At 40.2% G+C, this 22,569-nt stretch overlaps 1 protein-coding gene across 2 annotated transcripts in view; it reads left to right on the forward strand.

The window, feature by feature from the left end:
* Positions 1–22,569, forward strand: part of CDH8 (cadherin 8) — a 157,374-nt gene that overhangs the window by 99,048 nt on the left and 35,757 nt on the right. For both annotated transcript variants that reach the window (XR_010082060.1, XM_063410636.1), the window contains exons 8-9: positions 3,218–3,354; positions 21,446–21,567. Coding sequence is in view for 1 of the 2 variants with exons in the window: in XM_063410636.1 (XP_063266706.1) it covers positions 3,218–3,354; positions 21,446–21,567 (259 nt within the window). In the remaining variant the exon portion in view is untranslated. The remainder of the gene's footprint in view (positions 1–3,217; positions 3,355–21,445; positions 21,568–22,569) is intronic.

Genomic DNA, 22,569 nt, shown 5'->3' on the forward strand with positions numbered 1-22,569 from the left:
TCACTGGAGCAGGTTTTCCCCATTCCCTTCAGCAGAGATTTCATCTTTGGCAGCAGTTGATCATTTTCTTAATTCACAGCTGGCCTTAAAAACCCAGATCCAATATTTTGTTCCTCCCCAATGGTGCAGTTGTTTATCTGTCACTAAGTACCCTGTCCAATCTGCCTGGCATTAATAAAAATGGAGATTTACCACTCCTGGGGTGTCAGTGGTGGAGTTAAAATCTCAGCAGGAGCAGCAAAAAAAGGGTTTCTGCTTCTATTTACATTGGTGCTTATAAGGAGTAGATCAAATGAAATCATAACAGCAACAGTGCAAGAGCAGGACTGAGAATCATTTCCAGGCTTCTGTTAAACCACTGTGGGGTTGTTCCTATAATTGCCATAGCAGACTCATAAACTAATCCAAACTTCCCAATAACCTGTGCTGGCTTTATGGCAATTTCAAAGATATTATTTCCCAAGATATTCTTTTCTCATTTTTAGAGAAATATATGTTTTATGTATGTTTTATGGATCTGACAAATCATTCCCATTAAAAAGACTTACAACACCATTATCATGAAAAGGAAACTGCAAATGTACCATTAGTTTTCTGACGTTTATGACACAGCAGATTTTATTTTTTTGGTTTTGTAACAAATATTTATCACATTAAAATCAGGAGAGGGTTTTACCTCTTAGTTGTCTTCCAACGACATGCAACTTATGTTAAAAATGTTTCCTCTTGAGTTGCTGGGTTTGTGTTGTGAGGAAATACTGCTGGGATGGGACGAAATGTGATATAATAAACTCACAAATGTGTCACTTCCTCTTTTATAACTTCAAAACCTGCATGGTTGTGAGTGGAAGTTTAAGGAAGGATTGATCCTTAGAGATAAACTGTGTCTTCCCTCAGTGGAATTTATGTCAAGCCCAGGTCAGCTAAACCCTGAATAACATATGAGCATTTCACATTTTATTTTGTTTGTGGACTGTGAAAATTTCATATGTGTTTGATATCAGTAGAGTTCTTTCAGCATCATTACATAAAACTCAAGAACTAAAAGACAGCTTTAAGTGATGACTCCTTAAAAAGAGGTGATTGCGCTCTTTTCTTGTATTTTCCTGAGTGAAATCTTAAACCTGTGAAAGGCTGTAAGGTATTTCTTACTAACATCACTAGTACTAGAATTTTACTTCTAATACTTTAATTGGAACTAGGGAGACATCAAAATATGGTTAAGATCAACTTTCAAAAACGATTGCCTGAAGTTAAGTACCTACAGCTTTATTCTTCCACACAAGTGACCTGATTTTCAGAAATGCTGAGTTTAGTGCAGTTCCCATTAAACCATTGAGACTTGAGTATGTGGAGCTCATGAGAAAATCAGTTTACTTAAATGTTCAGATATAAATACATGTGCCCAGCTTTAGGCACAGATATTTGGAATTTGACTTCATATTTTTCTGGTACTCTTCTTTCCAAACTAATATTTTTTTCAATGAATAAAACCAGTTATTCTCAGAGTTTCAAACAAAATAAATAAGTATCTAACAAATCCCATTTTATAGTTAAGCTGGGGTTTTCCCTCTTAAATCCATTACTTGTTAAGTACCTTACCAGTGTGATCAGGTTAGCCTTGATCTCTGGCAATGCAGTATTTAAATGCTTAAACTTTGAGATTTTGAGAAGTTTACATCATTTAGAGCTCTTTTTGAAAGTGAGCTGTATCTTACAGAACACATTGCACAAATAATCTAATTGCAATGTAACTTTCATTCCAAATATGAAAATATCTGATATGGAAATAATAAAATAAAAAAAGAGATGAACACAATAATCCTAAGCTTTGAAATCAGATGCTAATGCTGTGTCTATTAAAATCGATGATGTTAGGCTGGAATGAGTTTGAGTTCATTGGAATATATTTATTGTAGTGTATAAAGGGACCTCCAAATCAGAAAGTTTTTTGGAAATTGCTTCTGATAAAGCACAAACCAGAATGGAATAGCTGATTTTCAGATAACTATGCCATTCTCACTGTAGTAAAATACGTTCTTTTACTTTTATTGGGGAATTTCAACAATGTGCTTGCAAAAGGTAGAAAAGTGATAAGAAAGTGACAGTCTGGAGTCACTTTTCTGGCCACTCCATAAGGTAATTGAGTCTGATACCCTATCCTAACTCACCCTATTGTGCCTTGCTGTAATGCAGAACAGATGTAAAAACTGCCAGTGCATGCTGGTAGCTGCTGTAATACACAGACACAAAGGCTGGAAAAGGCTTTTATGTAAATCCACAATTAGGATTCAGTAAAACCCATTGAAGTCAATTTCTGTTGAACCATATCAATAGTTTATCACTCAACTCCCTCTTTCCCTACTTTTCCTGTCAAGAAACTGAAGGCTCAATTTTGTGATTTAGCTTCTTTTTGCGAATAATTCATTAATAAAAGAACTCTGTGCAAATGGACAAACATAAAAGCTTTCTGGAGATCTGGATCTGAGCTTTAAATCATCATCCTGCTTAATGCACCATTGGAGCAATCCACTGCAGCTCTGGCTCCTAGTCAGGCTGCCCCTGCTTGGGCTGCAGAATTTACCTGGCCATTCACATTTGCAAACTACCTGTCAGATGGAACTTGTTTGGTTTAAAATCAGTGATGTCAACCCGTAAAAGAACAGAGCCTCCAGTGTTTGCAGTGTTTTATAGGAAAAAATAGTGATTCACTGTGCTCTGCCCATGGAGCTGCTTGAGCCATGAGGAAATAATGTGCTTGGTGTTCATGCTTCGTTAATCTGAAATTTATTGGTAAAATATTATTATTCGGCCCTTTTTTAAAATAACCACAAAACCCACCACTTTTGTGGCTTAATGCATTACTGTTGAAATTATCATCAGTTACTGTGAAATACCATAGAAACTGTCCAATAAATGTGATGGATTGTGTAATTAACTCTTGATCAGCACTGTTTTTCAGAGATGCTACCCAGTGAACCTGAGGGCACTTTACGACCTTCACACTGGGTATACAGCTAATTACTCCTTGGGCAATAATTGTTAAGTTTTTTTTGCCTCAGTTTGTCATTTTGTCTTCTAAATTATTATGCTATTGAGCTTCTCAATCCATTTGGCTATGAAACTGCAGCTCTCAGAGGGCTCCCTAAATTGTCTCTGTGACTGTATGGATTACACCAACTTCATTAAGTAGATTACAGGGATGTCTGTTTTGCAGGTTTTCCATTGATCGCCACACTGACCTTGAGAGACAATTCAACATCAATGCAGAGGATGGAAAAATAACTCTGGCAACACCCCTGGACAGAGAAACCAGCACATGGCACAACATCACTATTGTAGCCACTGAAACCAGTAAGTGTCTGTGTACTCTGACGGTTCTGTTGTGTTTATAATGGATTTTAACAGGCTGTGCAGTGGAAACTTTACATAATTCAGTAAAATAAAATGTGTTGGGTGTTCAAGTTAGAGAATTTTAGAAAGAAGGCTTAATTTTTGTGCAAGCTCATTTCTTTTAGGTTTCACAACTGCATTTTTTTCCAGTGAATATGATGATAGGGATTCTGAAGAGATAGATGAGTACATATTTACAGGGTATGCAGGGTAAACATTAAAAAATGGTTTAAAAAGCCCAAACCAAAGCCTCATAGTCAGCTCTATTAAGACAAAAAAATTAAAGCTTTGCTATTGTAAAAGTAAATTGAAGGCTCAACCCAGACGTTCTTAATTCTGAGTGCTATTATGTTTCAGAGCCATAAATGATTAAGCACAGGGGTAATGTTGCATGAAAGTAGTGCTGTTGGATACATATGGATGAGTTTACTCACACCCAGCTCCCAACAAGAACCTGCATTGTTCAGGTCCAGGGAGCCCTGGTGGCTGCTCTGCACACCTGAGCCGGGAGAGCTGCCCTGCCTGGCAGTACGGGTCAGAGATTTTAATCAAGGAGAATTCTTAATTAATTTGGAGCTGCTGACAGGATCACACACGACAGTGTAATTTATTATTCACATTAGCACTGTATTTTAGACAGTGCTTTTGACACAAGCGTGTTGAGGCAAAGGAGCAGGTGGGGAAGGTGGGGCTGGCACCCCGTGTCGTGTCCTGAGCTGGAACACAGACCCTGGACCCATCTGCTGCTGCCTCTGTTGTCCCTCAGACTACAGCAGAGCCCCGTTCGTGCACACCCTTGGGCCAGCTCTGGAGGAATCTCTGTCTCCAGAGCCTGTGATCAGGGCTGCTCACTCCTGCACGGAGAGGACTGCAGGAAGCGACGTTTGCTTTCCCCCAGATCTCTGCCTTGAGGGATACAGCATTATGGGACAGAGCATCTGAACCTCAGTTTCATAGTGCTGTACCTGTGAACATAATAAACTGGGGGATAAAGTATGCTTTTTTGGCCCATTTCTGTTGTCTGATATCTTTCCTGTGGTACTTGTTTCCAAAACCAGACATACCAGGGATCTGTGACACACGAGAGTGGGAAAGGTGGGTCTGGGTGTGAGCTGAGCTCCCAACTTACAGCCCCTGCCCCGTGTTCCTCTGACCCACCTCAGTCATTCGGGGGTTTCATTGCCAGTAGTGTGCCCACAGTGCCCTGTTACTGTGCCACCTTGCAGCCAAATACCTCAATAAATTAGCAGAAATACTTCCTGCTTGCAGAGAAGCCAAGCCACAGAGAAGCACACGAGGAAAGAAAAGAAGGCATAGTTTCCTGAGGCATACTTTTTCAGTGTAATATCTAACCAGTTAATAATTTTAATGTTTTTAAAGGAAAAATATATAAAATGTCCAGAATAATTTTCTCAGATCATGAGATTTACCGATAGCATGGAATACAGAATTACTAGTTTATAATCCAGCACTCTCAGACATTGGAATAAATAGTAAGATGTAAAGTGAAGTAATATTGCAATTTATTTCCTCCAAAAAGGAACAAAATAAAAGGAATAATTTTGCAAGACACTCCTCCAGTTCATTTTTGTATCTCTTTTACATGTGTGTGTCAGAGCAAAGTTGCCAGAAGTGCACTTTACTGAGCCACACAAGCATGAAGTCTGCCTGTTGCATTTTCAGTTTTTTGAAACATAATTATACTCAAGAATTCTGTAAGAAATCAGCCTTGTCATTAGACTTTATGGGACCCTCAACATCTACTCCTATTGTAAAATTGCCTCTTATCAGACTGGCTATGAAAATAATAACGCCAATCTTGTTCTAAGCATTTGTGTTCCTGCTGATGGCTTATTTTTGCTTTCCTAATATAATTATTTGACATTTACATAAAAGAAGGGCTTAATTTCATAGACTACTGTCTTTGCTTATTTAAGTAAAATTATTTTTAAGCTCCTCAAGCAGAAATTTAATTTGGTCATAGAACTGTCAAACAGGGAAAATGGGCATTTTTAGATTTTTTTTTTCCAAGACAGTAATAGACAAAATCTCTGTTGTAAAATAAAAGAAATCTGTTGGAGGCAGACACAAGCAGCAAAAGCAAACACAAAGTGTGTCATTATGATGCCTTCGCTGACAGTCTTATTAATGGACTGCTGATCTCTCTCTGGAAAATAAATACGTTGGAATTGTTTGTGCAGGAACATTTCCTCTTCCTGGGCTGGCTGCTTCCCAGGGCTTGTGCAAGGCTCTCCTCTCCATCTGCAGGGCAATGACCAGGTCATGTAACAGCCATTAAATTTGCTTACTACTCGTAAGCCATCATACCGCATTTTTATTTCTTGATTCCCAGCATGGTAGATCCTAAATATGCCCTGATTTAGCAATGCTTTAATCGATAAACACCAACTTTTGACAAACCATAATTCGCTATTTCAGAGCTTTGTGCTGGTAAGGTATCTGCTTCTAAATTTGTGCTCTAAGCTGAGGTAATTTTTGGCAGTCTGCTGCTTGTCATCATGACAAGGTAATTTATTTGTATCATCCCTCAGCCACTGTCTTAGGTGGGAATCCTCCAAGGCAGGATTGTTGTGGCTGAATTGAGCATTACTGCTTGTGCATTTCCACTTGAAATGGGGATGAAGATCCTCAGGCTCAGACTGGCTGATCTTTGAAAAAGTGATCAGGTTTAAAATGTGTGTGGATAATTTTAAACATTTTTTAATCTTAATGCTCCAAAATATGAATTTAACCCTTTCATGTCTACCAAAACAAGGAGAAAAGTGTGAGCCAGTGGGGAACATCTACGTGTACTTGACAGGCAAAAGACCAGCTTGGGGTTTTTTTGAGGAATTTTTGTGGGGTTTTTCATTTGGTTGGGTTTTTATTTAGAAGAAATACATTTTCTGTTCTCATTCATAGGCAAGTGTCTGGCTGGTTCATGTTCAGAACAGATTTGTGCTATTGGTGACAAATAGCATTGCCATCATGTTCTGAGACTTGTGTGAAGTGAGATATTTTGGATGGTGCGGTTCCCTCCTTTATTTTCCCATTGCTGACAGACTCTTCTGAAGGAGTTTCTAGTTTTCTGCAGCCTTTATTTCAGAGAGTTAAACTGGACAGACTAAAGAGCACCTGCCTTGAGTCCCTCAGACATTTGCCCAGACTTTTGTATTGCCTTTACCTTCTGGTTCCCAAAATGTGTGGCCTGTGCACGGGGCTTTTGCCTCCTGTTTAAATCCCAGTGACCACCATGCATTCTGTTTGTGTTGAAGGACACACCTGGTGCAGGTAGCTTGGTTTGCAAGCTGCAGGTTGAGCTCTGGGTGGGAGCCCAAAGAGGCAGGAGGATGTGATCTGTGACCCTGTGCATGGCAAGGGATCTGAGGATCTGTGGCACAGCTGGGTGAGGGACAGAGTCAGGGTGGGAGCCCAGGGCTCAGGAGGAAGAGCCAAAGCTTCCCTGTGCTCTGGCTGTGCAGGGATAAAAGGCTTTGTGGGCTCCCTGCCCACGGGCTTGGGCTGTGGCTGTGTTACTGTGCTGGGAATAAATGGCTTTATGGAATGAGAAATCTGAGACTGCTGAGGGAAACCTGGGCTGGAACCTGTAGGAAACGTGCTGTGGCTGTGGGTGGGGTGTGGGGAGCCAAGAGGGGACCTGGAGCTGCTGCTGGGTCCTGGCAGTGACAGCGTAGGGTGGTGGGAGTGTGTCTGAGAGCCCCATGAATGGTCACACTGGGAGCTCCCCTTAATAACTGCATGCCCACAAGAGGGAATTCGTTAATCTTTTTGTAGTTACTAGGGATTGAGCCATGCAAAGAGCCATCTGTGGAAGAGAATGAACTGCATGAGATTAACACAGTACAGGTGATGTTTAAGTGATAAAGGTGATATTTAGGTGCTGATTTCAGTATTTCAGATTTAGTTGTATGTTTTCCTTTAAACTCCTTCTACAGCTTTGGTTCTCTCAACAGCTGCCCTTAAATCTGTCTACTCCTAAATATCTTTTGCACATTTTTCCTACTGTGTGATTTCTTACATCTCTTTCTTAGGGGATCAAATTAATTTTTCCTTCTTTGTTGCTTAACTTTTTTCCTCACTCGTCTCCTCTGTGCTGATGAATTCTGCCATATGAATTTTTAAGAGAAGGTAATATTAGAAAGAACCTTGACATTTTTGAAAGATGCCTCTGAAATGCAGGCTTAGGGTGTGCAAAAGAAATACATTTTTGGCAAGGGTGATACTCAAAGCTATTGAACCTGTGAATTGATTCTTAAATTTTCTTTCTCCATTGCCATTCATCCACGTTTACCCTGCTGAATGGAAAGGAGCAGGAATATCTGGGTGATGACAGGCTGGAGGAACAGGTCCACTGGAAAAATGATTCCCTGAGAATGAACCTTTGAGCTCTGTGGATATAAAGGGTGAACGTTGTCACTGACTCTGGACTTTAAACACTGACCTAATGAGATTTCTCATTAGTTTGTGGTGTAGCTGAGACTTTACATGAGCTTAAAGTTGTAGCCAAGGTTGGGAGGTTTATTTGAAATTTAAATGCTTGAGAGAGGGGTGAATGTAGTCTTGCTCTGTAAGTCAGGTTTGATAGTGCTGCTCATGTGTTTGAGCTCTCTGGAGCTATATCCTGAACAGGAAAGGAATCTGGGGGCATGTGCAAGGATTTTTTGACAGCCTGAATTGCAGTGCAGTAAGAATGAATGATTAAATTACAGACGTCTCTTCTGGTGCATCTTTTTTGTGTGTACAAAGGCTCATCACATCTTTGGTTCTTTGCTGCTTGCTTGAAATGAATTTTCTACCATTCAGTAAAATCTAGTGAAGTCAGGATAGTCAGATGCGATCCCATTCTCCCGAACCCACAAATAACATTTTTTCATTGTGCAGATTACAATTATAGCTGTAACTCCTGCTCCCATTGACATGCTTGTGTTGCTGGCATTAACTGGCTGCCAATTTTGCTGGGCAGTGAAGCAGAGCAGGGTTCAGGCTGGGCTTAACCTCCTCAGTATTCTCCCAGTTTCTTGCACAGGTTTTGCAGCACTTACCACGTTACGTGTTGTCAATGCTAGTCAGAGGAAAAGAAAATCAAATAGCCATGACTTATTTATTAGACCATTTTTTCCTACAGATTCTGAATGGAGCTCAGAATCACTGATCATTCAAGCGATCAGATTGCCAGACATGGATAAGGCATGTAATAATTAAACTCTGTCCTCTCCCTGCCTCCAGCTCCGTGGATTTCCATTTCCATTTTCTAATGGCTGGAACAGCCACCTTGAAAATACTTTCCTAGCACACCCACAGTGTGGGCCATTAATACTGAGGAAATGCCCACCATTGCTGGTTAATTGATATAATTACAGCAGCAGTAGTAAATAGAGAACTGGTGTAGTTTGAAACCAAAGCAGACTTATCTCAGAGAAGCTGGTTTAACTTAGCCTAGAAAGAAATTTATTAGCAACAGAATTTTGACTGCACAACATTCCTCTGATTTAAATATGAATATCCTGATATTTGCATACTCATCCCTCCGAAACTGAAGCTGAGATCTACTTGAGATACAGGATTCTAGTGAATTCTTTGGAAACAAAATATACTGCAATGCTTTCATTATTAGCAGGGCTTATCTGAAATTCTCTTTTTAAAAAGTGAGGTAATGTTTTTCCCCAGAATATGCGTATTACATAGTAGAGCTTCCTTGAATGATACCATAGATTTCAACAAGTAGACTTCTAAATATATTCCACTTGGCTGGCTCATATTTGTGACAAACACATCAATAAATAACAGAAAGCCTGGCTCATTATCTCCAAAGACAGCTAAATGATGATCCCTTTAAAGTCCCCAGGCTCGTATTCACCCGATGTAGCGCTGAGTGGACTACTCAAGGTTTAGATTTTCCTCTGAGCTGTATTATGATCATTTGCAGTGCTGGCTTTTTCTCGCTCTTAGGTTGGATCTTGGGAATCAGGAATTGTTCCCTGGCAGGGTGGGCAGGCCCTGGCACAGGGTGCCCAGAGCAGCTGTGGCTGCCCCTGGATCCCTGGCAGTGCCCAAGGCCAGGCTGGACACTGGGGCTGGAGCAGCCTGGGACAGGGGGAGGTGTCCCTGCCATGGCTGAGGGTGGAAGAAGATTATTTTTAGATCCCTTCCAATCCAAACCACTCTGAGATCCTGTGATCCTCACACTCAGCACATCACACTCACAGACACACAGCAGAGCAGTCCACTAGAAAATTCCAAAGCCAGTGCCTGGAGAGGATATTTCTTGTAGCCTGGGGCCATGCTTCTGGTCAAGGTTTAAATCTCTGAATGAAGGGTTTAAATGGAATTTTTGTTGTCCTTATTCTGCAGGCACTGCAGTCACAGAGATATTATTTTCATTGGGACTGACTGCTTGATCAAAGGGTTCTTGGCACCCAGCCCCACGTGCCAAGCAAGCAGCGCTCCCGTGGCAGCCTCAGCCCCCTGCCCAAAGGCTGGGCAAAGCACCAGAACTGCCACAAGTAGAAATTCTCCTGAATAATTATTCAAAGCAAGATGTGAACATCTAGACAAGATCTTGAAATGTAAACGGTGATTTGACCACAATAAATATTTTTTAGGCCCAGAGCAGAGGCATCTCAAGGACAAAGCTGTGGGCTCTGACACAGGTAATTACCCACACCAACAGCATTCTTTGGAAATGAAGAAGTATGAGGCAATTTTGTCACCTAATGGGAAGGGGCATAAAGCCAGAAAGGCTCTATATGGTTTACTGAGAATATAAATAGAGTAATTGAATCATCACCCAGCACATGCACTGCTAAAGTTATCTATAGTGTGGATTCCTTTAAAAAATGCAAGGACACTAATTAAAAAGGAAGAGATACATATTTCTTCAGAATAAGCCTTCAGCTACAATGTACTTTTAATGCCATGAATACCTTTGCTTTCATTATACTTTCATTTATTTAATTTTATTTAGCCTTTTATGGTGAAAATAACTATGGGCATTATTAGCAATAATTCTAACATTTTTGGGAGTTACTTTGGTACATCATATAATTATCTCTTAACTTAGGGCTGAGTAAATTTTGGTAAGTTTGAGAAAGAGAAGGAAATAAGCCTTTGTGGAGGTTTAAACAAGAGAAGCTCAGTAATATTAACCTTTTCTGCTTGACCCTTTTTGCTCTGGTTTAGTGGAACTCAAACTATATAATCCATCATTGTTTCACTAAAACACAGAATTTGTGAAGGTGGTTTTTATCCTTTTGCACATAACTAGAGGGTTACACAGAGCTCCTCAGATCCTAATAAGTCACTGAAGGTTTGCCTTTGGGCAGTGGAGGGCTGGTGCACCTTGTCAAGCCAGTTTGCAGTTCTCAGCTGTGAAAGTGTATTCAAACATGGCACAGATTGTCCCATTAGTGCTTCACACAGCTCAAGAACAGCAGGACAGCTGATCCACAGGGATAACAGCGTGGTGTTGGCCATAGTGTGAGGAAATATGAATGGGAAAGGAGCGTGCTTGTGAAAGAATCTCTGTGGCCTCAGTAGTTCAGGAGCAAGCACTAAAAATCAGGTATGGGATGCTGAGTTGAAGTTGGAGACCTCTGATTCCAGAGAGAGGCATGGAAGGCAACTGTGAGTAAAGCATCTGAGTAATTCAGTAAAAAAAACCAAACAACAAAAGGTTAAAGACAGTAGAAAACAGCATTAAGACAAGGAAAAGGAGAGAGATTTGCAGTAACAGTCTAAATTGTACTTCTGTTTTCTGGGCATTATAAATCCAGGCTGGACATCCCAGATCTAATTGGCAAATATTCATTTAGTAGAGTCATACTGGGGTTGGAGCACTGTTCAAAGCTTAAAACACAAAAGGTTGGGGCATTAGGTGGTGTTTTAGAAGGAAATAAGGTTTCCTGGGCCATAAAACAGGGAAGGATTCGAGTACAGAATACAAGCAGAAAGGTACCTGACTAATCAGAGCACAGAATGTTTATTAGGTACTGTGAGGAAATTCAGAGGCTGGTTAAGCTGACCATATAAATGATACATAGAGATATAGATATGTTATATTAACAAAGCGCATCTTTACCTTGACCAGCTACCAACTGGCCATGTGCACTTCGAACATTTGAATTAGAAGTTCTAAAGAAAATAAGATTAATCTTAGAAATGGTGTGTGGAATTCACCTCATTTGAGCACCCGAGTTCGTCAGTTCTGAGCAGATTGGGACTATCTGAAATCTCCACTGGTTTTTCTGCATGGGAGCAGGGGGTTTGTAACTCAGTATAATTCCAGTCAGTCTTCTTGAGGCTCATTTCTGTCTGGAATAAATACTCTGAGCAGCATACTCGGAACTTCTGGTGAAGGTGCAGGGCAGGAAAGAATGGAATATTTTCTGTCTGAAAAAGAAAGGAGATGGTGTTTTTAAAGGTGCATTCTGATGTGCTGGAGAGGTCTTTTTTGCTTTTTGCTGAAGGTATGCAAGTAAGGTTTCATGCTGAAGTCCTAGAACTTGATTCATATCCAGGATATCCGGCAATATTTTATCTGTAAAGGAAATGTAAGAGTAATTAAATTGCACTGTTAAGAAAATCACTCTCAGAATGGAATATGAGCTCTAAAAGTAATGACATTTAAATGCTTCTATAATAAATTCTGCTTTAATAAAAATCTTTATTAAAGCATTTTGATGTTTTGTCTATGAGTAAGGGAGGGATTTCATTTGAGCTATAAATTATTTTACTTCAATCATGAAATAATTTCAAATAAAAACCCCCAAATATTCCAGACAACTCACCCTCAATCAGTCTGCTTATTGTTATTATTATTGCTGCTAGTCATTAGAAAATTTCATAGCTAATTATAATTGACAATAAGACCTTGCATATCTAAGTCAATATTTTTATAAGATTTTAATATGCATGAGATATTAGCATATTAATAATATAATTGCTCTAAAGTGTGGGACAGACTCCTGACTGTTTTATGGCAGCACAGCTCCCTTGGTTAAGTTGGAATTGAGAAACACAGCAGCAAATCATGTCCTGGTACATTTGTTGTGTCTTAGATTTTTTCTTCAATTTCTTTTCCTGCCTGTTCACTGCCTTATTTTTAAGTCAAATTCTTTTCTGTCATTCAAGGACACCATATTATTTTCTGGTGGGGTTTTTTTCCCCCTCATTGTTATATTTAGAAATTAAAACCTGTTACATCCTCACAATGATTTGAGGCATTACACTGCCTCAGAAAATCTGGAATCCTAATTAGGCTTGTGGTGCTTTGATCCACAAAAACACAGATCCAGTGGCAGCTCATCACACTGTTATTATTCTAGAGGGTATAATGAAAGGATCAGAAAGATGATTCTGAGGTTCTTTGTTTTCCTAACTTTTTTTCTTCCTAGTGGTGTTTGCCACAAGGAAATGGAAAACCTTCACTCAAAATCTTTTAGTAGCCTCTGACTTTTGCTGAAATGCTGGGTCTGTAGAGAAATGCTTCCTTCTTGGAGATGTTTCCAGACATCACAAGTGTTGTTTTTCTATTGCTCAGTCTTGAAGTTAGGTATCATTTTTCCATTTGTTTCATGTTTGTTTGTTTGACTGATTTGTATTGGCCTTTTGCACAAAAATTTAACTGTAAAACTTCAAACATTTCTAGGTTGCCATTTCTTATAGTAGTTAATAAGTGCACTGCTTGTAAGTGCTAAACTTCAGCTGTATTTTTAATTTCTGCAGTTGTAATGATTCCCCACTTCAGTATACAACACAGCTAATTTACTGAGTGTGACATAACTGCAAACTTCCTCCTGACTTGTGTCCTCGTTAGAGATAAATAAGGCTCAATTACACAGTGCTTTATATCACGAATACAGGTTGTTTTCTGCCAGAAGTTGTTTCAGTTTGGTCTCTGGATAGATGTGGGTGGAAGGATGTTGGCATTGTTGGTTTTTTTTGTACTTTTCCCTTAAGAATTTACTTGAGATGCCTGAATAAACTGGAATTGCTTCATTGTCATAAACCTGATATGACTTTAGCAGCTTCCAATACAATCCTCTCTACTAATACTTTATTTTGAATTATGCATTTGTTTACTCATATTGATGTGTCACATATATCTTCATTATGTGTCACTGTGAATATAAACCTCACTGTGGTCAAAATTAGATATGCAGAGCAGCCTCAAAGGACATGCTGTTTGCATCAGAGCTTCTGTCAAGAGACAAGGACCCATAATTCTTACTCAAATATTGCGAAGATGTTAAAATTGCTGATTAGGATGCTCATTGCAACTCTTTCCAAGTCTCATCCCATCCATTTGTTCCCATTGGTTTTATATCCCATTTTTCTCTCCTCGTGCATATTCCTTGCATTCACAGAATCCCAGAATCACTGGAGAAGCCCTCCCAGCCCATGGAGTCCCAGCTGTGCCCACCTTGTCCCCAGCCCAGAGCACTCAGGGCCACCTCCAGCCCTTCCTGGGACACCTCCAGGGATGGGCACTCCAAACCTCCCTGGGCAGCCCCTGCCAAGGCCTGAGCTCCCTTTCCATGCACAAATTCCTGCTGCTGCCCAAGCTGAGCCTCCCCTGGCCCAGCCTGAGGCCGTTCCCTCTCCTCCTGTCCCTGTTCCCTGGGAGCACAGCCCGACCCCCCGGCTGTCCCCTCCTGTCAGGAGCTGTGCAGAGCCACAAGGTCCCCCTGAGCCTCCTTTTCTCCAGGCTGAGCCCCTTCCCAGCTCCCTCAGCCCCTGCTGGGCTCCGTTCCCTTCCCCAGCCCCGTTCCCTGCCCTGGACACCCCCAGCCCCTCCGTGTCCCTCTCTGTGAGGGCCCAGAGCCGGGCACAGCCCTGGGGTCCCTCAGCGGGGCCAGCCCAGGGGCCGGGCCCTGCCCTGGGCCTGCTGCCACCCCAGGGCTGGCACAGCCGGGTGCCCTTGGCCTCTGGCACCCCTGGGCTGTGCCAGCCCCTGTCAGCAGCACCCCCAGGGCCTTTCCCAGCAGCTCTGCAGCCCCTCTGCCCCAGCCCCGTCCCATGGGGTTGGGGTGAGCCCAGGGCAGGAGCTGGCACTGGGCCCTGCTGTCCCTCAGCCCCTGATCCAGCCTGCCCAGATCCCCCTGCAGAGCCTTCCTGCCCTCCAGCAGACCCACGCTCCCACCCAGCCTGATGTTATCTGAACACTGCCTGAGGGTGCCCCCAATCCCTCATCCAGATCATCCATAAAGATACTGAACAGGACTGGGCCCGACCCTGGGCCCTGGGGGACACCCCTGGTGCCCAGCACCAGCTGCATGTGGCACCATTCCCCATGTCTGGGCCGGGCCATCAGTGTGGTTCTCACCCAGAGAAGGTGCACACCACGGGCTGCAGCATCTCCAGGAGAATGCCATGGCAGACAGGACACACTGTGCTGTGAAGTCCAGCTAAATGCATCCACAGCCTCCAAACCACCCTCAGATGCAATGGGTGTGTTCCATGGATGAGCACTCGTGTTACCCAGTGCATGGAGCATCTCCTATCGCCTCCAGCATTTGTTCTTTGGAGCCCATGCCGGTGAATAGGAAGTGGTGACACCAAGGTGGAGTTTTTGAAACATACACATTGTGATTAAAGACAAACCACCATTCAGAGAGATTTAGAATAACCAGGAAGCCTCAAGTTTCGGGGTTGTTGAGTTTTTGGAAGGGCGGCCCAAGAGGTGCGGTTCTCTTTGCTTCCCAATCCCCTCCAGCCCCAAGGTGGATTTGAATTTCTTTCAGCATCCTCTGCTCCCTCCAGGATAAACTTACAGCTCGCTCAGTGTGGCCCATGTTCTCATTCTCATTGCAGCAACTGCTCTCTTATCACACACAGTTAATCTAAATAGAACAGGGTCTTTTGATTTTCCCGTATAACTAGGGTTGTGGTAGAAAAGGCCCTTTTCACACTTGTGAACTATATTTGAGGGGATGTTTTGCTTTTCTGATCTAGTCTCTCCTTTCCAAGCCCTTTTGATCTGTCTGTGCACTCAGACAAGGCAATATCATGCAAATACACCAAGTAAAATAAGATACTTCTGCAGAAAATTACAAACCTTTCCCGGTTTTGCAAATGGATCTTACAATTCACAGAGTATCAGAGGTAATTACGGAGTAACTATTTGTGAAGCTGCTGAATGACTGCACGGCTTCATGGCATGAAAAATAGCAGAGAGGTTGCATTTGAATGTCAAATTTAAGCCTGACCTCGGATAAGCAAAATGAGGGCTAACTGATTCTATCAGTATGCATTGTACCTGTAAGAAAGGAACAGACTGCTTTTTATAAATTTGAGTTTATTATCAAGTTTTATAAATCAGTGTTGATCTTTTGAAGTTAACAAAGTACCCAGTCTAAATCCCTGCTTTAATTTAAATTATATTTCTATTTGAAATCTTAAATGATTTCAAATGTAGGAAATGATTCAGTATTGCTACTTACAGTGGCAAGCAAAGAACTGAGTGCAGGGCTAGGTGGAGTATTACTTATAAAAAACCACCATTTGGTCTTTTTGGATGTATGTCTCCATTCTCTTCAAATTTTAGGTAATTGATTCAGAATCTCATTGGTTCTGGTTTATATAAAATAATTTTAATGTCTATGTGCCCTTATGTACAACTAAACAAAAAGAAAATATCACAGAAAAAAAAAGTGAGTGAACACAGGACCTGAAGAACATGGTGTATTTAATTAACATTTTCTGGCATAGTGTGTGCATGTATCAAGGAAATTTTAGTCTTTATTTTTTGTTTTGGTATTGTCAGCAACCTGAAAGTAAAACCAGTCCTTTAGTCCCAAGTGATTCATCTCATATATTGAATAAAGGTAGGTGAGAGTGGTCTTCCTGAGTCACCTCTTTACAGATGGAGTTGCTGAACTTTGGGAACCTCAACTCCAAATTCAGCTTTGAAGAGGTGGATGATATTAAGCCACTTCTTGCTTAAACTTGTGGCAGTCTCTCAGTGAGGAAATAGAGTGTGACAAAGCTTTGCTCTTGCCTCATTCATCCTTCTGGAGCGTGCAAAGAAATAAACCAAGGGAGCTACTGAAAGGAGATGAAACCTCTCCGCTCCGTTGTTATTTTTCTCCCAAAGAATGACTTAAGGAACAAACCTGAGAAATATGTTCCACATCCTTTCCTTTCCGCGCCCCTCCCACACACATGTACACACAGACACTCGCCACAATCTGTGCTCCTCTGGCATGTTCCATGTGCTAAATTACAAATTGAATAATAATTAGGAGGTTGTGTTTGTTTCTTGTCTTAGCAGCTCGTACTGGAACCTTCCTGCTAAGCACTGATACGTTTATATTGCTAGTTCAATAATCCATGGCTTCTCATCCTTTAAAAATACAATCCTTTCAATGGGGAATCTAAATCTTCCTGGTGAACAGCTCTGTCTAGGTCTTTAGTTTGGTTGTTTGAATTTTGTCCTAGCTCAGAAATAGCTTGTGTTCTGGTATTTTTAAGAGAATTGTTGGCAATGGCTGCTGCCTTCCTGACAGTTCTGGAGTGGGATTCAGGCACTCAGCCTCTCTTGAATCAGATCATTACCCAACGCTGCAGACAAACGAGCGCAGTGTTTGCTGCATGATGTGATTTCTAGAGTTAAGCTTCAACATAAATAAAACCTCCTTTTCACAGCAGCATCTGTGTATATAAGGATCCTTTAAGTCAGATTCATCAGTTTTATATGACAGAAAGATTGTTATAAGCTGTGGCATTCTAGAAGTAAAGGATTGCCTAAAGAAAATAACAACATAAACTCTAACAGGAGAAATAAACTTGTCCTGCAGATTACCTTAATAAAGTCATCAGATAAAACTTTGATAAAGTCATGAGGACTGGCTCTTTTAAAATACAACTTAATAAGTTTAAAATATAAGGGCTGTAAACCAAGTGCTGTTGTTTTTATTAAGTCAGTGATTCAGATTTTGTTTTGATTTCTTTGTTAGAAGTAAGACTTCTACTTCTAATTTAAAATATTATTATCATAGAAATTTCATTGAATCAGAGAAGCATGAAATAACCATTTCCAAATCATGTGGTGGTGGTGATGATGATAATAATAAAAATAAATTATTTTCTAGGAATCTACTTTTTATTCAGGTAAATTTTAGGTAAAATGCAAGACAACTAATGACTTTTTAAATAGAATGTTGAAATGATTTTGGATGATTTAATTACCTGTAGGAAAACCGAACTAAATTGGATTTCTTTGGGTTAAATAAATTATAAGCTTCATTTTGGGCCACAATAATTCTGTTTATCTCAAAAACCATTTTATCAGTCAAGGGAAGACAGCGGGAAGTGTTTTAAGCAAGTTTATGAAGTCTTTAAATGTTTATGTGAGTTGAAAAGCCGCATGATATTTGTTAGCTGTGGTATAAGACCAAAAATTGTGTTTATAAGCTCCAGTTACTCCTAGAAACTCTTGCTGTGTGCAGTGACAATGTTGACTACACTCAGTGCTTTGTAATACAAATTTCCTACAATACAGACATATCTCAGTTATGTAGGGTTTTTTCCAGTAAGGATAAAAAATGTTGGTCCCAATAATGAGTGGTAAAACATGGGGCTGTAGCTTCCAAAAGTTCGGGTTTGGAGATACTAAGTTGCTTGATAATGTTTGTTTGTTTTAATTTGACTCTGGTTATTTGATCTGCCTCATCATTTTGGTATCAAACTCTACAGCATTTTTAAGTCCTGGATAGGTTTCAGTGGGTTACTCAGAGGAGTACCAGCAAGTTGGGTATTTCAAGCATTTTATGTTCCAGTAGAGTCTTGTGAACTGGGGTGAGAACAGAAAAGCTTTTTAGGTGCTTATAACCCTTGTAAACCTTTCAGTATGCATTTCTAAACCCAGGTGGATTTTCCATAATTTTTGGAAGTTTATTTATCAACCCAAACTAAGTTCCACTTGTTATTTTTGCATTGAGTCTTCCTTTCCTTGGATCTGTCTAGATGCTCCTTTCTGTGTGTGTGTTGTGTTCATCTGGAGGTTGGAATTCAGAAATGTTCTGTGCTCATTGAGACACAGAGTGGTGTCCTCAGATGACCATCTAAGTCCTTCTGTGCAGCCCTAGCTTGAAAAGACTTTTATTTAACCAGACTAGTGGAAATTTTCTCAATATTTTTCAGTCTTGCATCTCAGAGGGGTAAATTTTCAAACAAAGCTGATGTTTCTCAAGTGACAGCCCTATTGATACTTTTATATTGCAAAATTCAAGTAGGTCTTTTTAAACTGTGCATCACAATAGATACAGATGATAAAACTTTAAAAAATCTGGTTAGTTCCTTAGACAGTCTCTGACTTTACGTTTTTTAAAATTATTTTGCATAAAATAACAGATTGGAAGCTAAGGGATCAGTCTGGCTGTCTACCTGGTGCATGCAAGAAGTTTCAGTCTCCCTTAAATCTACTGACTGAGGGCTTTATTGGGCACACAACCAAACTAAACAAAAACCCACGCAGTAATTAAGCTCAGTTTTGTTCCTAGTTTAGAAAGAACTCACTGTCCATTCATACAAATGAGGAAAAATTCTGAATGTTGAATACTAATGAGTGAGACACCCAAGGGCCTGAAGGGCAGTGACCATGCAGTTGTGGCAGTGTGTACCAGCCTGGACCCACTTCAATCCCTCCCTACTCCCAGTTCAAGCACTTGGGGCATTGCCAGCAGGTCTGGGTTTAAGCTTGGCCATCCTGTGTACGTGTTTTACCACCGAGAGTCTGCAGACACGAAACGTATGGAAAGGAACAGATGGAACTGTTTCATCCTGACAGCGTTTTCAACCTGGGTTTGCTTAGTGAGGACTCATTAATGTGTTTAGTAGGTGTGTTCAGGGTGAAGGAAAACAGCACAGAGTGGAATTTCTTTGGGAATTTTGGGATGACAAAATAATGCAGTGTATTCAGGGTGATGGGCAGTACAAGCTATAGATACATTCCCTTCTCCCTCTCTCTTTCTCAACAACAAATTTCCCCACAGTCACAGGAACCCTAAAAAGCAGTGGATATCCCCTTGATTGGAGATTTCCAAACCAGCTTCATGTCTCTCATGTGTTTAGTAAATTAATTTTTTAAATGAATTCTCATCAAGTTTCTAATTATAATATCTTTAAATTTAATGTTTGTATTTCTGATGAAAGACAAACATTTTGGGGGCAGTCACAAGGGACATGAATAATTTCTTTAGAAGCTTATCTAATTAATTACATTTCTCTGTAATGTCTTTAAAATTTGAACTGCCATCATTTCATTAATTTAGATAAAAGTAAATCTTTAGTGTTTAAATATGACTCTAGTGCTGAGAATTCTGATAAGCTTGAGATTCATTGTCTGTATTTTTGTTAAGGGAAGATAAAAAATGTATTTAAAATGTTTGGAACTCATGATTTGCATATCAGGTTTTATTTGGTTTCAAATACATTATTATTTCAGGGCATAAGTGTTCCCCTCACCTGTTAGTAGGATCATAAGATGCAAAATGACACAAATATTGCTCATACAATATTTTAGTGGGTGTTTCTTTTTCTTCTGTAATATGTTTCTTTCCATATTAAAACTGTTGGCTCCTTAAGATGGAAAACATTTAAATTCTGATGTGTGGAGATCTTCCATGTCCTATCAAGGAGGAATTTAGATTTTTCACGCAATCCCAGAAATATAAAGCCTTAAATAGCACTGGTATATTTGAGTTTTGGTTTTTAAATTGTTATTTTTATGCCATTTCAATGGCATTAGAGCAATTGAAATTTGCACTTAGATTTGCATTTAGATTTATGGGTAGAGCCTCCCATATTGTGCATGTCTTTAGCACACAAGGAGGAAACAGAGCTGTAAGACATCAGGTTTGTTCAGATCACAATAGAATTAACCCTGATGGAAACCACAAAACCCACAGTGTATATGGGGATTCTGCCTTTATTCATCTCTGTCACTTGTAGGGCTGCCACCAGTTGGTCCCTGAGCACTGGTGGGGCCTACTCTTCTTGTACTTGGTAGTCATTTGTACTGAGAAGTGCACTGAATATTGAGATTTGTCATTGCTGATGATACAAACGAGGTAGAATACCATGACTGGAACATAATATTCACTGAGAGATGGACTTTAAAACTGTGATTGAGTTACCTGTGGAGATGTGCATGGGCTGTGGATCTGTTTATCAAACTCTCCAAATCAGCTGGTGACCTCTGTTTAAACTGAATTCATGGGTTTGCTCCTTGGGGAAAAAGAATTTAAAATATTTATAAGTAGCCTCTAAGCAAATTAATGATGCTAAATTGAGGAAAAGACACCGTAGCTGCCTCTGAAAGCTATTCAAAGTAGATGCAAACTGTTGGTTTAGCTTTTCTTGCCATACAGCTCATTCTACTCTTCACAGTGATAAGCAATTTTATGCAAAATAGCTCTATATTATAAATAATGAGTTGTTACTTCAGTGAAGAAAGAAGTTCACAGGTCATGGTTTTGGTCAGTGGTAGATGATCAAAGTGCTTTAATAGTCCAAATTACTGTCTAGTTTCGCCCCTGCCAGTCTCCCATCCATCTTTTTCCCAATGTGGGTCAGCACTTTAACCGTGTTTGCAATGAAGAAATAATAGATGTGCAGTCAGAACAATTAATGGAGTAAAATGTGCTGTTCTCTGCCAAAGATAAACAAAGAAATAAATCTCTGCTGTTTGCAGCCTTCCCTTTTCCATATATAATGGACTTTATCAATAAAACAATACAAACTTCATCAAAGAAAAATCTTACCAATTTAGACCAAGAAAGGTCTTCATTGAGCTAATCTCCAACAAATGCTGTTTGCAACAGGGATCTATTTATTCTTTTCAACCACAGAGCCCTGGCCATCCTTCTTTATCTCACGCTCCAACTCCGCTATCCGTTCCAGATGAGGCAGCCCGATCAAGCAAGGGCAGGAGACAGGAGGAGCACTAAGAGCACAGTCACAGTGCAAGCACTGCTGTATTTAACTCCCAATTCAATATGCTTACCTTGGGTACTGTGATGTCTTTCCCTAGGGAACCACAGCCAGGTGTCCCGGGTGCCTGTTGCCATCAAAGTTCTCGACGTGAACGACAACGCCCCTGAGTTTGCATCAGAGCATGAGGCCTTTCTGTGTGAGAATGGGAAGCCTGGACAAGTGAGTATCCCAGGTTTTATGGGGTGTGAGACTGGGCTGGAGTTTCTCCCTGTCCCCTTACGTCATCTTTATTCCCAAAATTTGTGCCCATGTGTTCATGCTATTAGCTCTTAGCATTAACTTAAGACAAACCCATGATCATTTTCTGTGGGATGTCTCTCTGTAATACAACAAACTTTTTTTCCCCTTAAAGTATAGTTTTAAATTAAAGGTGAGTACTTTGGGACAATATTTGAAAAAATCTTCAGTGTCTTTAAGCTCCCAACATCACACTCTGTGTTAAGGAGCTCAGAACTTCTTAAGTTCATGTGTGTTAGTTGGTGAAAGCATAATCCAACCTGAATTCCAGTTCAGTTATTGACCTACATTGCAGCTGCTCCCAGGTATAATTTAGAATAAACAGTTAAAACAGTAAACCCATTTCCCCTTGACCTTATTTCAGTTATAGTCTCTATTCAGGTCTTATTTTTTTATGATAGTTGGGAAAAAAATAAGACAGCAAACCAGAACTTCATGGAAAGTGAAGTAAATTGTTACTGTATTTGAAGATGGTGTTGGAGAGGGGAAGTTCATTTTCATTATATTAAAAAAAAATGTTATTTCCTTCTTCATTTAATGAAGAAAAGCTTGGTGAAGGGATTCACACAACACTTGTCAAGGTGAGGTAAACAGCAACATGTCAGAAGCAAGATTTAAACTGTTCAGTCTTTTTCAAAGAAAATGGAGCAGATTTGTTCAAAGGTATTCACTTTGAAGGACAAATGTACAGAAATAGGCAAGAATATCTCATCAGCCACCTAAACGACAAGGTGAAGATTCAAGAATGTGCAGACATTTAGAAAGTAATGCAGTGTAAATGAGATGCAACTTTTGTCCAGCAAGAGAAACACTGGGTGTTACAACAATTCAATGTTTTTAAACTTTGCAATTTATTTCTAGATTGTGACATTTAATTTAAATAAACAGCAGCTGACAGCATGACATGGCTTGTTAATCCAACTA

Source organism: Prinia subflava, chromosome 13, assembly GCF_021018805.1.
Source record: "Prinia subflava isolate CZ2003 ecotype Zambia chromosome 13, Cam_Psub_1.2, whole genome shotgun sequence".
Taxonomy (NCBI): domain Eukaryota; kingdom Metazoa; phylum Chordata; class Aves; order Passeriformes; family Cisticolidae; genus Prinia; species Prinia subflava.